Source organism: Nicotiana sylvestris, chromosome 9, assembly GCF_000393655.2.
Source record: "Nicotiana sylvestris chromosome 9, ASM39365v2, whole genome shotgun sequence".
NCBI classification, from domain to species: domain Eukaryota; kingdom Viridiplantae; phylum Streptophyta; class Magnoliopsida; order Solanales; family Solanaceae; genus Nicotiana; species Nicotiana sylvestris.
The window spans coordinates 145,214,365-145,231,359 of NC_091065.1; the positions used below are offsets into that span (position 1 = coordinate 145,214,365).

Sequence of the window (16,995 nt, forward strand, 5' to 3'; positions counted from 1 at the left end):
TATTGCTTGTGATTGTTGTTTGGGTGAGGAAGAGCGTTAAAGCATGAAGGGTGATGCTGTGTATTATTTTAGTGAGAGAGTGTTAAAGCACGAAGGGTGATGCCGTGTATGATTTGTGAGGAAGAGTGTAAAGCACGAAGGGTGATGCCGTGTCGCGCGATGTACAATTCCGTGCCGATTATCTTGATTATATAGTGAGGACGAGAGTAAAAACACGAAGGGTGATGTCGTGCAATTTATATTGATTCTTTGGTGAGGACAAGAGTAAAAACACGAAGGGTGATGCCGTGCAATTTATATTGATTCTTTGGTGAGGACGATAGTAAAAGCACGAAGGGTGCTGTCGTGCACTTATTGATTCCTAATTCTTGTTGATGACTAAGATATGGTGTACCTCTTATCTTTCTATTCTTAATTGATGTTCCCCCACAGCATGTTTCCCCTTCCCATACTTGATTGTACATTACTGTTCTTCTTTTCCGTTGTATATGGTTTAACTGCTCAGGTTTATTTGGTAGTCTGGTCCTAGCCTCGTCACTACTTTGCCAAGGTTAGGCTAGGCACTTACCAGCACATGGGGTCTGTTGTGCTGATACTACACTCTGCACTGTGTGCAGATCTCGGAGCAACAGCTTTTGGACCTTAGCTTGGGTGGCTGTCTTCAGTCCATATGGAGATCCAAGGTAGTCCTGCAGGCGTCTGCAGGCCCTGGCGTCTCCCTCTATCCCTTCATCCTGTTTTATTTACGTATTTCCAAAATAGTGTATTATTTATCTTTTAGACTTTGTTTGTAGTACTATTAGACTGTCTATGAAGTTGTGCCTCCAGTTCTAGGTAGTCTTGTTTAAATAGTTGTATTGGTTATACTCAGTAGTTTTATTGTTTTTCTTCCGCTTGATATAAATTCCGATGTCTTTCAATTATTGCTCATAATTGTTAAAGGATTAAAATGGGGAAAAAGTAAATTGTTCAAACAGTCGGCTTGCCTAGCTCACATTAGTAGGCGCCATCACGACTCTCGAGGGCGGAAAATCCGGGTTGTGACAAGGCGGCTACTAGAGGCTCGGATCGGACAACTTACAGAGACTTGACGTACAGCTGCTCAGCGCTCGCAGCTCCTAAAGTCCCTTTCTTGTTCTTATTTAGTTGTGTATCTTCTTTTCGGACAACTTTATGTTATTTCAGACCTTTATATATAGTATTTTAGCAGCTCGTGCACTTGTGACACCAGATTCAGGGAATATAATAGATGTTTCACAGTTTTATCTTCCGCATTAATATTTCAGTTATTCTAGTTATCTCACGTTATTTAATTCAACTGTTAAAAATGGATAATATGTTCTAACGTCGGCTTGCCTAGCAAGTAAAATGTTAGGTGCCATCACGGTCCCGATGGTGAGAATTCTAGATGTAATTTGCTTTATATATATATATATATATATATATATATATATATATATATATATATATATATATATATAATTTTTACCTATCGAAATAGTACTCTCTCCATTCCAGTTTATGTGAACCTATATCCTTTTTTGTCCGTTCAAAAAAGTAATGACCCTTTCTAATTTGAAAACGATTTAGCTTAAACTTCCAATTCTACCCTTAATGAGAAACTTTATAGTCACACAAATACTGTGGCATGTTACTATCACAAATATTCTCATTTGTTTAGGAACACAAAATCCAAAAATCTTTATTTTTCTTAAATTATGAGCTCAATCAAAAAGGTTCATATAAATATAAATTACAACGGAGAGAGTATTTTTATTTTGGCGAAGGTGTATCATTTGACTCAAAATTTCAGCACGATTTGTACGTAGTGATTGCAACAAAGTTAAAACAGACGGAGACTTGGCCTAGTTTTGTCATCTAATTCTTTTTATAAATGCCTTTTTGTTCTCTCTGTAAACTATTCATTGGCAGTTTGATCTTTAGATTTTCCTCCAGAAAGAAGCCGCCAGTTGTATAGGACAAAATAGAGAGAGCATAAAATTCGAAGTTTTACGGAAGCTACAAGAGTAGTTATATAATTGGCGATCGAGCCGGCAGCACAGAAGAAGGATGTCGCCGGCAAAGCAATTCCGATATGTATTCAGGGTGATGATGCTTGTTTTGCCGGCTCTAGTATTCGGCGCCCAAGATTTTAGCAGAACAGACTTCCCTGATACTTTCGTTTTTGGTTCTGGTTCTTCTGCTTATCAAGTCAGTAATTTCTGTTGATTAGCATACATATATACATGCATGTGTGTGACACGCGGTCACACACACATTATATATGTATATGCAATATGTATGTATATAATGGATATATAATGTTGGTTAGCAAATACATAGATACTTGACTAGTGGTATGTTTGGCGATAGGTTGAAGGGGCAGCATTTGAAGATGGACGGACTCCTACCATTTGGGACACCTTTGCTCATGCTGGTTTGTTCTCTTTAATCCTTGTGGTTACCTAAATATATGTTCCTTTTAGCTGTATGTGTTGGTTGTTTTAGCAGGATGAATAGATAGATTTGTAATCAAAATTTACATTTGTAAATAATACAATTGCTAAAAAAAAAAATCAGTTTTATTAGAAAGTTAAAAAAATAGCCCTGTTCCTACAACAGCAGCAATTGACACTTAATTGTACAAGTCCCCTAAATTTTCAGGTGAATATGGAGGAGCCACAGCAGATGTAACTTGTGACGCATACCATAAATACAAGGTCTGGAAGACGAAACAAGATCAGTTTTTGTCTGAGTTCACACGATTGATGATTAATTTGATTGCCGTAAACATTGTGTATTGCAGGAAGATGTAAAACTCATGGCTGACACGGGTTTGGAAGGCTATCGATTTTCCATTTCATGGTCGAGACTTATTCCCAGTAGGCTCCATGATTCAACTACTCCCTTACTACATATCACGCTGTTATAAGCTTTATCTTTCTTCTCATACTTGATTTTTGTCTTCTTTGTAGATGGAAGAGGCCCTGTTAATCCTAAGGGATTGCAGTATTACAACTATCTCATTGATGATCTTCTCAGTCATGGTTATATTTACATTTTCCTGAGCACTAATTCTTATGTTTTTCAGTTGAAAGTTTAAATGTCGCTCTTGTTAGTAAGAGCATACAAATGATCTATAACGTACCTAATTGACTCCATTGTGTTTTCATTTACATTAATTTGTAGGAATTGAACCACATATCACTCTATGTCATAGTGATCTGCCACAAGCACTTGAAGATGAATATGGAGGATGGATGAGCAGAAAGATAATGTGATCGATGCAGAGTAATTTTAGTTTAGTTCATATTTTGGCAACATATTCTCTATGTCTAATTGACTACAAAAAAATTGTTCATGTTTTCCTTGTAGTGATGACTTCACTGCTTACGCGGATGTGTGCTTCAAGGAATTTGGTGATAGGGTTTTGCAGTGGACTACCTTGAACGAGGCCAATGTATTCGCTTTAGGTGGTTATGATAATGGATTCAGCCCTCCAAATCATTGTTCCCCACCTTTTGGATTTAGACCTTGCTCGAAAGGTAACTCTTCAACCGAGCCATACATAGCAGCTCATAATTTACTACTCGCTCATTCAGCTGTAGTGAGACTTTACAGGAGGAAGTACAAGGTATCACCTTTAAACATCATATCAAGTGATATACGAGTGATTACTAGCGTTCTGAAGTCTTAATGTTTGCTAATAGTTTGTTATGTTCCAATGCAGACAACTCAACATGGTTTTGTAGGACTAAATCTCTTTGCATTTTGGTCCCTTCCTTATACAAATAAAACGACCGATATAATTGCAGCACAACGAGCTAATGATTTTTACCTCGGTTGGTAAGCGCTTATTAGCATCAAGACAATCTCAAACATCATTTGTACAATGATTCAGGAAGTAATGCAAGGCTGAGCTTATTTGCTTCATTAAAATTTCAATCCTCATTGCAGGTTTGCCAGTCCCTTGATATTTGGAGACTATCCTGACGTAATGAAGAGGAATGCTGGCTCTAGATTGCCCAAATTCACAAGACAAGAATCTGCACAAGTTAAAGGCGCTGTAGACTTCATAGCCCTGAACCATTATATGACAGTACATGTCACAGATAGCTCCAGCAGCTTGGAAACTGATATCAGAGACTTCAGTGCTGATGCGGCATTTCAATTTATATGTAAGAATAATGACTAACGCAAAAGATAATGATCCACTGTATTGACATTTGAAGACGATATTCAGCTTCAATTTGGTCGGGTGGACCAAATAAAGATAGATATTTGTGTGATTCAATGCTTTTATCTCTTTATTTATGCAGTGGCAGGTGGTGCAACTACACCACCAGGCATGGTGAGGATTGCGGCATGCATCAATTCTACGGTGCACTTTGCCTTTTTCATATTTATTTGTTTTTCCATCTTGACATTTTTCTTCTGAATCAGTATCCAGTGACGGAACCTGGTCTACAAGGAGTACTAGAATATTTCAAGCAAGCTTATGGCAATCCACCTATGTATATTCATGAAAATGGTTCCTCTCTCTCTCATTCACACACACACACATCAAATACCTATACCTTTGCTTATTTCTGGGCCCAAGTATAGGCTTTGGCGTCCCCGCCGAATACATAAATTTCTTTGAACCCCTAAAACCAAGAAGCTCTAAAAAGCGTGGTGTTATTTGTCTTGGCAGGTCAAATGACACCACGAACTGCGATATTAAATGACACAACTAGGGTAGACTATCTGCAAGTTTATATTGGGAATTTGCTTGATGCTGTGAGGTAAGCCCCCTATTCTCACATAACACAATTGTTATTGATGAGAGACTATAGGCCTATAACATATTTACATGAAACAGATGAATCGTCTTACTTAAACACGTAGATCAAGCACTAACTCATCTTGCACTCTAGTAGTAATTGATAGAAATATCTTTCCGTGCATCCTCTGCAAGTTCTTGTAAAACCACAAAATTTGGAGAAATTTATGTTAAGGTATTTCTTGTGAGATTCTTTAAACCGTATGACATCCCCGTTCTGTATCTCTTTGTTATTCTAGGAATGGATCAAACGTCAAAGGCTACTTCACATGGTCATTTTTAGACTGTTTTGAGTTACTGGACGCATATGGTTCGGCATTTGGCCTATATTATGTGGACTTAGATGACAAAAACTTGCAAAGATATCCAAAGCTTTCTGCACATTGGTACGCTAATTTCTTGAAAGGCTCCAAACATAGTGCAATTCTTGAGATTGAGGATAAAGTGCTGCATTCTTCCCAGTCTCGTTCTTCTTCATAAGTATTCAGTTGTATTGTGTAATCAATCCAGTTATGGAGTTCACATTTGTCTGTTGTAATTTTTGCAAATAAAGATCCATAGTCTAGACGATTGATCGTGTACCCTTGTATAAGGACGAACTTAATTTAATACCTATTTATTTGCCATTTACATAATTATTTTATAACTAGTTTTCGAACACGTGTATCCCATATTAGTTAGTATAACAATTTTAAAAATTATATATATATATAAGTGGAAACCTCAAAAGTTAAAAGTTGAATTACCAAAGTGCCCTTCTAAATAACTTAAATATTTTACTTCCAAATAACTACTATTATTTAATAATAATATTTAAATGATATTAATTAATAGTTAAATTGGACTTATCTTTCTCGAAAGGTTGTGACCCTCCAATTTTGCAACTAACGTTTGAGTTCTAAAATTAGTTATTGGTCGCTTGTAATGAAAAGCCACATTCTTATATACAAGTTCATGCATGTCATGCCCTTCTAAATAACCTAAATATTTTACTTCCAAATAACTACTATTATTTAATAATAATAGTTAAATTGGATTTATCTTTCTCAAAAGTTTCTAACACTATTGATCCATACACCTTACAGACTATGATCGACTACTTCAAAAATTTTGATAAGTTAAATATTCTTGGCATTTGTGATGTTATTTAATTAAAATTTGATTGTTCATCTCCGTATATTTAGACGATGTCTAATCTTTTTGAACTGGACAAATAATTTACCAGACTAACGAATTGCATTGATTATTCGCAAAACCTTATATTTTATTATTTATGTGTATTGATTTATTCAAACATTTATTTTATAATATTACAAAAGTCATATAATATATAATTTAGTGTACACGTGCAATGCACGTGCCGAAAGACTAGTCATCATATCATATCATACTATATTATAAGTGTGAAGACTTTTAGGTAAAGTTATTTTACTAAAATATCCTTCAAAAACTGAATGACCAAATTAGCCTTTAGCTAAATAAATCCATTAAATGATTATTTACCACAATCAATCATTTCTAGAATACTCTAACACATGTGAAGAGTTGTTCATCTTCTGCTAATTATTCTCAACTGTGTGGTATGCCAGCTTGGTTTCAACCAATATGGTCATTAATCATTTGGCCAACAAAAAATTAAGTCGGATGTTACATTATATTGGAAACCTATTAAATGTAAGTAATTACTACAATGAGCTGTTAATTGGAAAGAATATTTATCACAATCTTTGCCTCTTCACCTCCTAGCTTTAACAGTTTAACGTTAGCTGAAGAAAATTAGTTTCATTTGTGATCAATGATCACTTTTATAAATGAAAATGTATAACCCTCACCATTAAAGAAACAATAGATCCGAAAAGCTGCAGATTTACTAGGTATGTTCATTTTCTTTTGTTATTTCCTATGAGTATTCATGACACTATATTTTTGTTTATGCTAATTTTTATTTAGTATCACTTTGTAATGTTATTAATTATTTCGCCGGATAATAAATTGCAGAAGTATTAGCTTTCGTAATCAAGCAAATTGACTAGCTTGTAAGTTTTTGAGAAATGATTTCCTATAATCAAGCTAATCGAGTAGCTAATAAATTTTTGAGAAATTTGGTCTTTGTAAAATAATGAGCTTTATTAGAAGTTTCATGACATTTCTTTTCTTCTTTTATTTTTCTTTTTTTTTTTTTTTTTTTGCTAAAAAAAATTCAAATTTTTGGGAAGAGCATATTCCAAGGATGGGGTGTGCAACTCACTATCACTATTTTTTTTATCATTATCTTTCTTATTGATCTTTTCCTCGCTCATTGACCCATTTTATTGATGGATTGATTCTATATAGATGTTTATGTTTTCCCAGTACTCCTCTCTTGGCATAATAAAGAAATGAGAAAATAAGAAAGAAAAAGGAAACAAAGATTTTGCTTTGTTAATGGTTAATAAGGAATGAGCTAATTTTTGGCATTTTGAAAAACATAGCACTCAGTAGATATTAAAAAGCTCCAAGAAGTATCTGACAAGAGATACAACGGAAAGCAAGTGGAGCAGCAACCTGCACATAATTATTAACTACAGGCAGCCCCTTCAGGGATGTAAAATAGTGTTGAAATGATAGAACTCAGCACAAGGATAGCACATAAAGTGAGAAACCGTCCAATTTATTAATTGCAGGCAGCCAGTAGCCAAACGCATGTTTCTGTCCCCATGTACAACTACTACTACTTTGTTTTGTTAATTCAGCTAAAGAACCAACACTTGGACTTAAGTATTGTTGTCAACTTCCAAATGAGAGAGAGAAGTACAATTAGATATTTCAGGAGGTATAATACATGATAACTGATTGACACTCAACTGCAACTCCTCAAGACCTAAAATGCCACCCAAACTAGTAGGAATGCTACCTGTTAAAAGATTCTCAGATAAATCAATAACTGTAAGAGCTTTGCAATTTCCAAGCTCATTAGGAATCACACCAACTCCTACTTTAGATTTGATATCATGAAGTAATAACATTAAGTATACAGCAGATTCTTCTTGTACAAGAACTAGATATTCTCGGCTCCTGAGATCATATTAAGATACAGATGATTGGATAGAGGAGCAATGACTTAAAATGCAGCTAAATACAAGCCACAAAATACAGTAAGCACAATAGCATCTAGGCTACCATATGTTAAAATGCAAACTAAACAGAGAAGATCGATCGAGTAACAGAGAAATAAATTTACCTTTGAAAAAGAGACAAGTGAAGCAACAGATCTACAGTGACACCACCTACAAAATGGGAAAAAAAGCATTAGATATGATTTTCCAAATATGAGCAAAATGATTTCACCTCTCTGTTTCTATATATGACCAAGATTGCTTCTTTCCCTCTAATACAAAAGAACCTCAATGGTTGTAGCTTATAAAATAATGTCAAATAGATGCAACAATAATAACAAGTGCTGATACACAATAGCTGACCAATAAAAGTAACAACAGATACAACTCTATCAATTCATAATAGCTGAACAAGTCAACAATTTATAGTGCCAAAGCAAAAAAACAAGAAATTTTCAATATTGTTGATCAACTATAAGCATAGATACAATTGGTTTCTTAGACTAAAAATGGGTTGGCAGTGGCTCTTCAAATATGTTCATCTTCCCCAATCTCATTTTCAATATTGCATTCACCTAATACTTCATCAATTTCATCCTCCCGACTCAAAATTAGATCATTCACACCATCAAAGAATTGATCTAAGTCTTGCACTGGAAATGGCTCATTCTCAGGAACTTCATTCTCTCCTTCTCCCATTTCATACAAGTTTCTTGGTTTCAAGTGAACAACAGTACTCCATCCTTTATTCACCTCATCATCCATATAATATACCATTTAAGCTTGTGAAGCTTCAATATATGGTGAATGCTCTTCACGATCACCAATGTGAATCAATTGTGAAAAATTAACCGAAGAAAATTCCCATGCATCCTTTCTAAACCCTCTATCCCTAGTTGTGTCAGCCCATTTACACTTGAATAGTGTAACCCTAAATCGATAGTAGTTAAGCTCAATGATGTCTTCTAATTTGCTATAATATGGCAAATCTGCTTGCCTCAGGTTTCCAACAGCACCACTAGCAATACAAGATGTGGTCGAAGTAAAAAAAAAAACCACTGTTTTGCGTTTTCAACCCATGCTCTCGAGTTGTTGTCCGAAATTTGAACCCATTGATATTAAATGATGTAAACCTTCTAGCATATGGTGCTGGACTATCTGCTAAAAACTTTAGTTCATCAGACACAGTATTTGAAATGTCTGGAATAACAATCTGAAACAAGAATGTAAAATGTGTTAGTCACAAATTTAAAGTTATAAAATTCTAATACATTTGTAACCAACCTTTCGAAGAAACTAATCAATAAAGTCTTTACTAACTATCTTCTCTATCTCCGTGTTTGAAGGCTTTCGACCCTTCCACCGCCTCCGCACATAAGCTTTAAATTCACTACATGAGATTTTGATATAAATATAACAATTAACATAAGTTTTCATGTATTTAATGCATGTTTTATTTTGATTTGCCTTAAATACTCACGTAATGAAATGATTTGTGGACAATTTAGTAACACATATCGATGTGCTTGACGTTTTTCCATAGGTGACAACTCAAATGTTACAGCTCCTAGTCCTTTACCAACTGGTGGGAAAATACTAGATGAATTCGCCGAGGCTCGATCCATCAGAAAATCGTCAACACGACGTGGCCTATTAAATCTTGTCTCAATCCCTTCAATATACTGGGATCAAAAAGTAAGATCCTCTTCAGCTAGATATCCTTCAGTTATAGAGTCTTCTGGTTGTGACATGTTTCGCACATAGGATTTGAAGTGTCCCAAATACCTAAACAAAAGACCAAAAATTAGTTGATGGATACAAATTAACATCTATTCTTAATGAACAAGCTCGAATCAAGCAATAAGAAATACTGTTTACCTGTCGATAAGATACATCCACCGACACTGTTGAGGTCCCCCAAGTTTTGTTTCACTAGCTAGATGACAAGTTAAATGAACCATGATTGTAAAGAATGTAGGAGGGAATAACATTTCCAGGTGATTCATGGTGATAAAATACCGAGACTGGAGCCTGTCAAGGTCTAAGGGACTTAAGCTTTTGGCACAGAGTTGATGGAAGAACAAACTCAACTCTGTTAATACTGCAGTCACCTTGTCTGGTAAAACATTACGTATGGAAATTGGTAACAAGTGTTGCATGAGAATGTGAAAATCATGACTCTTCATTGACTTGAGCTTTTGTTGTTTCAAGTCGACACATCTTGTAATGTTGCTAGCGTATCCATCTGCCATTTTGACATTTTTTAAAGTCCGCAAAAATATGTCTTTCTTAAATCCACTTTTCTTTGAATTTAAAAGAGTGAACAAGGCTGGACGATAGCTTCCATTCTCATCTGCCCAAAGTTCTTTCCTTATACCCATTTCTCTAAGATCATTCCGAGCTTTAAGATTGTCTTTTGACTTTTCAGTATCATTGAGCAAAGTATATATCACACTCCCACACACATTCTTCTCAATGTGCATAAGGTCTAGATTATGACGCAACAAGTTAGATTCCCATTAAGGAAGATCAAAAAATATGCTTCTCTTTCTCCACTATTTCGGTCTATCTTCAGCAATAGTTTTTCCTCGAGTTCTTTACCTTTAGCATTCGACTCAGGTACTTTCCCAAAACTAGCATTGATTACCTCCATTTGTTTCAATATATCTGACCCTGATAATGCTATTGGTGGCTCCCGTTGCTCGATTTTCCCATTAAAACGGACACGCTGCAATCTAAACGATGGCCGCTTTCAAGAAAATGGCGATGACCCATGAAACACCATTTTTTTACTATGCTTCAGCCAGCAAGAGTCTGTATCAAAGTTACATGTGGGACAAGCAAACTGAGTGTGTGTGTTCCATCCAGATAAGGTTCCAAACCAGGAAAATCACTAATTGTCCACATCAAGGTTGCTCGCATTTTAAAAATTTCATTCTTTGAAGAGTCTAATGTCTGCACTCCATTGTACCACAATTCTCTCAACTCTTGGATAAGAGGTTGTAAGTACACGTCAATGTCATTGTCGGGCATTTGTTTTCCTGGAATGATCATTGAAAGAATGAATGAAGTTTGTTTCATGCACTCCCAAGGAGGACGATTGTATGGAATAAGAACCACAGGCCAAATACTATAGTTTGTTGCCATTGCTCCAAAAGGATTGAAACCGTCACTAGCTAGGCCTAGTCGTACATTCCGAAGATCTACAGCAAATTCAGGATAAAGCAAGTCAAATGCTTTCCAAGCTTGAGAATCCCTTGGATGCCTCATCAATCCATCTTGGTTACCGCAGAAGAATGCCATCTCATAGACTCAGCAGTTTTAGAGCACATGAACAATCTCTGTAGCCTTGGCTTTAGTGGAAAGTAGCACAAAATCTTTGTGGGCTGCTTCTTTTTATTGTCCTTCCACCTAGATGTCTTGTACTTTTTGCATTCTTGTAAGCCTTCATCTTCCCCAAAATATACATGGATCTTTGTATAATTAAGACCAAGTTTATTGATGGTTTTTTTGGCCTCATAAAAAGAAACAAGAATCTTGGCATCTTCAAAGGCATCTTTTAACAATTCTAATATCATACTCATCGTTTTGTCAGTCATTCGACACAAACACTTGATATGATACAATTTGACTAGAAAGGACTATTTGGAATACTTCGCGCACCCTTCATATAATGGTTGATTGCCATCTTCTACCAGCTCATAGAACTATGCATATTCTTCATTATGCCCTTCATTAAATGTTTCTTCACTATTCATAGGCTCACAAGACACACCAGGCTCATTGACATTGTTCCCTATGAACCCAAATGCATCGTTAATCATGGTTGCTATTGGATTTTGGGGCTGCAGAGTTTCTTCTATGACATGTATGCTCTGAAACGTTTGTGGCATAGTTGCATTTGATTCTTCACCATGCAAATACCAAACTTTATAATTTTTTGGAAAAGGCTTACAAGTCAGGTGTTCTTCAACTACATTTCTTCTTTGTCACTTGTTAAAACCACATTTCGGACACGGACACTTAATTACACGCCCATCAATAGACCCATACTCAAAAGCAAAATCCAAAAATTTTCTACGCCCATCGCGTATTCAAGTGTATTTCGTGGTTTGCTAATCCAAGATTTATCAATTGGCATGGGTAGAAAAGAAGATATAAGATAACATCACAATATCAAAATAAAAAAGCTAGTTCATAGCCACTATATGAAAATCAAAAGAATAATAATCACTTAATCACACTTTTTAACTTCTGAAGAATATGTAAACAGAAACCAAAGCGACAAATAAACAAAGAAAAGAAAACTATCACAACCAGAATTTTCTATTATTCACAAATCCGATCCAATTTTCATCACTAACAACTAAGGTCCTATACAAAAGGATTTTTTTGACTATCTTATTCTGAAACTTGACATTAGTCCCTCCGTCTAGAAGGTAGAGTTCTCTGGCCTACATATACAATGCTCAGAAGCTGGTTGATTGATTCAGTTTGATTATGCATTTTGTTAGTGGAATTAAGTGTACAATATAGTATTATTATAGCAATAAAACTATTTCCATAATCGCCGAAAAGTTCTCTACAAAATACAACTCATGAAACTTTAATCTAGCTTAATTTGCAGCTTCTCAGAAGTCAAACTAAGTTCCCAGACTGCAATACAACACCAACAAAGTAAATTTGTAAAGAACAATTATAGTATATTTTATATCAATCCTTTGTATCCGTTCCTTTATTGTTTTCAAATATACCAGAATTCCTTAATTGTTCAGAGTGAAGTAAAAATTGCTCACTCAAACTCTTATAATTATATCAAAAAAACTTTTTACCACAAAAGAAAGGAATAAAATCAGAATCCAAAACCAAATTAGCAAACAAAAAAAACCACAAATCCCCCAAAAAGTGAGAAATCAACAGCATAGCTTAGTGACTTTCCTCAAACCTACATACAAGCACAGTACATATACACATAAACTTGAAGTTCAATATATGTAAACTCAAAAGCAGACAAAATCCAGAATGAGACTCTTCAGTTGTCTTCTCTTGTGAAACTCAAAAGCAGACAAAAAAAAGCCTCCTCTAAAAACCAAATCTCAGTATATAGGGGAAAAGGCCAAAATTGTCTCTATACTATCGAAAATTAGTCACGTTTATACCCGTTTTTACTTTCGGTCCAAATATAGGCCTGCCGTTAAGAAAGTAGATAAAATCGTCCCTAACCCTAACGGTTGTCCATGACTCAGCAACTAAAATGACACCGTGGACTCCATGTCACTATTTATTTTTTCTTTTGTAATAATAAATAATTAAACCCACTAAAATTAGTCTTCTTCTTCTCTAACTTTCAAGATTCAAGGCACAAAGATTTAACCAATTCTAATTTAAATAACAAGTTGCAGCTTTGAATTGTTTTAGCATTCCAATGTCAGATTCTTTGTTCTATTCAGTCCAAAACAGATGAAAAATTCCCGAAACGATTCTCACCCGGTTGATTCTTCTTTGTTTGCAAAAAAAAGATTGTTCCATCAAGATTTTACTAGTTTTGATATGTTCAAGTAGTAAAGAAATTTTTTAGCAAAAAAAGATTTTTTCTTTGGGTGGAATTTTAAAGAGAAACATGAGGTCACCGGTAAATGGGTTTTTATAGACGATTTCTTTCTTCTGGATCTAGCTCTTCTTCTTTTTGTAGAAAAGAAGTGTCACTAGCCAGTTATGACCAGTAAAGAGGAGTGAGAGATGGAAGAAAAGAAAGGTGATTTTTTGATGAGTGGCTGGTAGTATTTAAAGAGATGGTTTCTGTTGAAGCTTTTGGTGGATATTTCCGATGAGTGATTGCTGATGATTTTCTAGGTAGAGAGAAGATGGGATATTTTCTTGGTGGAAGATGGCTGGTGTTGTGGTTCAAACACTGGCTGGTAATGATGGAAATTTATGAAATAATTTTGTGGAGCAAGATAAGAACCTTGAATTTGCAGCAATGGTGGTATGTTGTTAGAGAAGGAGAAGACTAATTTTAGTGGGTTTAGTTATTTATTATTACAGATGGAAAATAAATGACATGGAGTCCACCGTGTCATTTTAGTTGCTGAGTCATGGACAACCGTTAGGGTTAGGGACGATTTTGTCTACTTTCTTAACGGCGGGCCTATATTTGGACCGAAAGTAAAAACGGGTATAAACGTAACTAATTTTCGATAGTATAGGGACAATTTTGGCCCTTTTCCCCAGTATATATCCATGGCTTTTGTTCTTGACAACAGACCAAAAATGGCTTTGCTTTTCTTGATTTTAGCTTCTTTTGTGCAGCTCTCCTTTGGGGTTACTTATAAGGTTGGAGATTCAGCTAGTTGGACAACTATTGGTAATGTTGATTACAAGCTATGGGCTGCTAATAAAACCTTTCAAGTTGGTGATACAATTGGTATGTCCTTTCCTCTTCCCTTTTTCTTTCACGTTCAATCGTTAGTCTTTTGTATTATGAGGAGAAGATATCAAACTCTTGCTTAAAACTTGAAAAAAAAAAGCTAATTACTTGATAGAATAATTAAAATATACTATAATTGTTCTTTACAAATTTACTTTGTGGGTGTTGCATTGCAGTCTGTTTCCCTTAAATGTTAACTTAGTTTCCATAATCGCCGAAAAGTTCTCTTAAATGTTTGTCACTTTCAAACTAAGCAAACTTTAACTAATATTTTATAGTTTATGCATTCAGCATAGAAGCTTTACTGGTTATTAGCTTATGAAGTGAAACATACTATTCAATCGTGAAAATCATAAAGTTACTAACAGCAAAAAGCAGAAAAATTCTAATATTTTTTCCTTATGCTTTTTTCACTTATTTAGGCTCATCTCAGACTTCAGTCACAGACCATTAAACTAGGGAAGGAAGGCCAAGGCAAATATGAAGAGTCAGAAAACAGTCATAAACGTTATCTTTAAAATAAAAAAAAAAAAAGTTGCTCCAAAGAAAGGATAAAGTTAACTATACCTATCAAATATAATTTAGTCAACCTCGATCCCAATAGCTTTACCAGCTGTTTTAGATTCCTCGGCTACCTATCAAGGCCATAAATGATGTTTAGGTTAATATTAGCAGAACAAAAACTAAAAATGTCAAAATTTAAACAAACACAAACTTAATTGAATAGAAAAGTAACAAAACTTGACATAAAAATAAAAGAAATAAGAAATAAAACTATTAGCAGAAATTGACAGCTAAACCAGTGAAATCGACGTCCGAATCAATAAAAATGACTGCCAAACGGTGAAATTGATGGCTTAAGCAGTGAATCGATAGCTAAAATCAGTGATTTAAACTGATCTTCGTCCAATACACACACATGCATGCCTAAAATCAATGAAATCAATGGCTAAATCAGCAAAATCGAAACCTAAATCAGTGAAATTCACGGCTAAAATCAGTGATTTAAACTGATATCCATCCAATACACACACGCACGCCTTAAATCAGTGAAATCAACGGTATTTTGGAAGGAATTACACGAACGACTTGAAGCGAGTATTTATCAGAAAAGGGTGATTTACCTTAAACGAGTTGAAATTTGATCTCCTTACATTATTGTAAACTCAATAATGAATACTGATTTGGGGAATCGATTAGGGCCGTCTGTTTAGTGAGAAAGAGATAGAAGGTGTATAGAGAGAGAAGGTGTACAGACGCGTCTGTTTAGAAAGAGAGAGAAGGGCTTTAAGAGTTTTGAATGAATTTACTGTATCTGAATATGTTTAGGGCTTTAAGTTTTTACGTTATTTAATTATTAAAAATTAGGGGCGGTTGTAACTGCCGTAACTGTAAATAATAAGGCCCTTTGAACTTTACGGACTAATGGCGTTGGAACATTGCCGTATTATGATATATATTGTGGCGGTTTTTATGAACCGTCGTTATTTAATTGCCACAATAATTTTGGTTTTTCGTAATGTTATCATCAGCCATCTTATTATATACTAACTCAGATCCCGCTAGAAGTTATAGATACAAAGTAACCAACCCTATAAAATTTAGCAATCTAGTAAATTCTAAAACAAAAAATATTTAAATATTATTTTTGCCTTTTAAATTTTAATAATTATTCAATAATTACAATATTATTTTCCTTCATAAGGACAACTGAAGGAAAAAATTACCTTCATTTGACGGAAATCTTCACTAAATGTACGTAGTTGAGACTGGCCTATATAAGTAGCACAACATAATAATAACACAAGAGGAATTGAGAAAAGAAAATGAAATTTTCATCTTTTCAAAGCTTTGATTTAATTTGGTAAAACTAACTTAGTAGTTCAATCTTTCCCAACTTTGTCTAACCTTTGATCTCATTGTGACACACTGCGGACGTTCGACCTTCTCCCATGGATAAGTATCTCTACTTAGACTTCGATACCTTAAATGTCTTGAAGTCCTCTATATCTAACGCCTTGAATTCCTCTTGGAATTTAACTTTTACATGCAAATACTACTTAGTGTGTGAAGAAAAAACATGTTAAGGTTGTAACAGTTGTCTAAAAAAATAACAAAACAGAATAAACCATAAATGAGGTCTCTCCACCTAGTATTATCATATTCAATATCAACTATACCATTGTATAATCCTTTGAATATTCAAAATTATTTCATAATTTACTAGAATTAAAGGTTAAAATAGCAGTTCAAGCATAAATAGCAAAATGAATGTCGAATTAATAAAAAAAACAAATTTATAGCAACAAAATCCTAAAGAAAAATAAGAAAAAAATGAAAAACCTGACTATCCACACAGATTTAATAATAGGTTGGAAATCTCAGATGAATCATTGAAAGCTAATGGTATCGTGCAATGACGAACCGATAACCGGACCGGAGAGGAGGACTAAGAACAACAAACTTCTTCGAAACACGCGCTGTGACACTAACACGATCAGAGGCGGACCCAGGATTTGAGCATGACGGGGGCACCATTGTATGCTAATTGTTAACGTTAAAATTTGGCGGGCAACTCTTTGAAAACTCAATGATTATGATGACTTATCATCCAAGTACAAATAAAAAGAAGTTCTAAAGAAATAGAAAGC

General features: G+C 34.7%; 1 protein-coding gene and 1 long non-coding RNA gene across 5 annotated transcripts; one reads left to right on the top strand and one right to left on the bottom strand.

Annotated features, from left to right (window-relative positions):
• The first annotated feature begins 1,884 nt into the window (after positions 1 to 1,884).
• Positions 1,885 to 5,457, top strand: LOC104214274 (beta-glucosidase 11-like). 2 transcript variants are annotated; one of them, XR_011402240.1, is made up of 13 exons: positions 1,885 to 2,211; positions 2,374 to 2,437; positions 2,665 to 2,720; positions 2,807 to 2,882; positions 2,976 to 3,047; positions 3,190 to 3,277; positions 3,376 to 3,634; positions 3,731 to 3,846; positions 3,958 to 4,178; positions 4,320 to 4,351; positions 4,444 to 4,514; positions 4,694 to 4,784; positions 5,062 to 5,457. XR_011402240.1 is itself a non-coding variant. In XM_009763926.2 (13 exons), exons 1-13 carry the CDS (start codon positions 2,071 to 2,073, stop codon positions 5,300 to 5,302), a joined length of 1,545 nt encoding a protein of 514 aa, XP_009762228.1. In that variant the 5' UTR covers positions 1,972 to 2,070; the 3' UTR covers positions 5,303 to 5,457. The 2 variants fall into 2 exon arrangements, 1 of the variants encoding a protein (XP_009762228.1); XM_009763926.2 differs by having other exon boundaries at positions 1,972 to 2,211; positions 4,444 to 4,531.
• A 2,808-nt stretch (positions 5,458 to 8,265) lies between these two features.
• LOC104214273 (uncharacterized) lies at positions 8,266 to 15,648 on the bottom strand. 3 transcript variants are annotated; one of them, XR_707871.2, is made up of 6 exons: positions 15,469 to 15,648; positions 14,912 to 14,979; positions 9,796 to 11,713; positions 9,398 to 9,702; positions 9,202 to 9,307; positions 8,266 to 9,130 (listed from the first exon to the last, which is right to left on the bottom strand). It is a non-coding gene; the product is annotated as an uncharacterized lncRNA (long non-coding RNA). The 3 variants fall into 3 exon arrangements; XR_707870.2 differs by having other exon boundaries at positions 9,796 to 12,032; XR_707872.2 differs by lacking the exon at positions 9,796 to 11,713.
• Between the last annotated feature and the right edge of the window lie 1,347 nt (positions 15,649 to 16,995).

Excerpts from the sequence above, each read along its gene's own strand:
- LOC104214274 (XM_009763926.2), top strand. The coding sequence starts at position 2,071 with ATGTCGCCGGCAAAGCAATTCCGATATGTATTCAGGGTGATGATGCTT. Across the intron at positions 2,438-2,664 it reads GGACACCTTTGCTCATGCTG|GTGAATATGGAGGAGCCACA; the intron begins GTTTGTTCTCTT and ends CTAAATTTTCAG. Across the intron at positions 3,847-3,957 it reads AATGATTTTTACCTCGGTTG|GTTTGCCAGTCCCTTGATAT; the intron begins GTAAGCGCTTAT and ends TCCTCATTGCAG.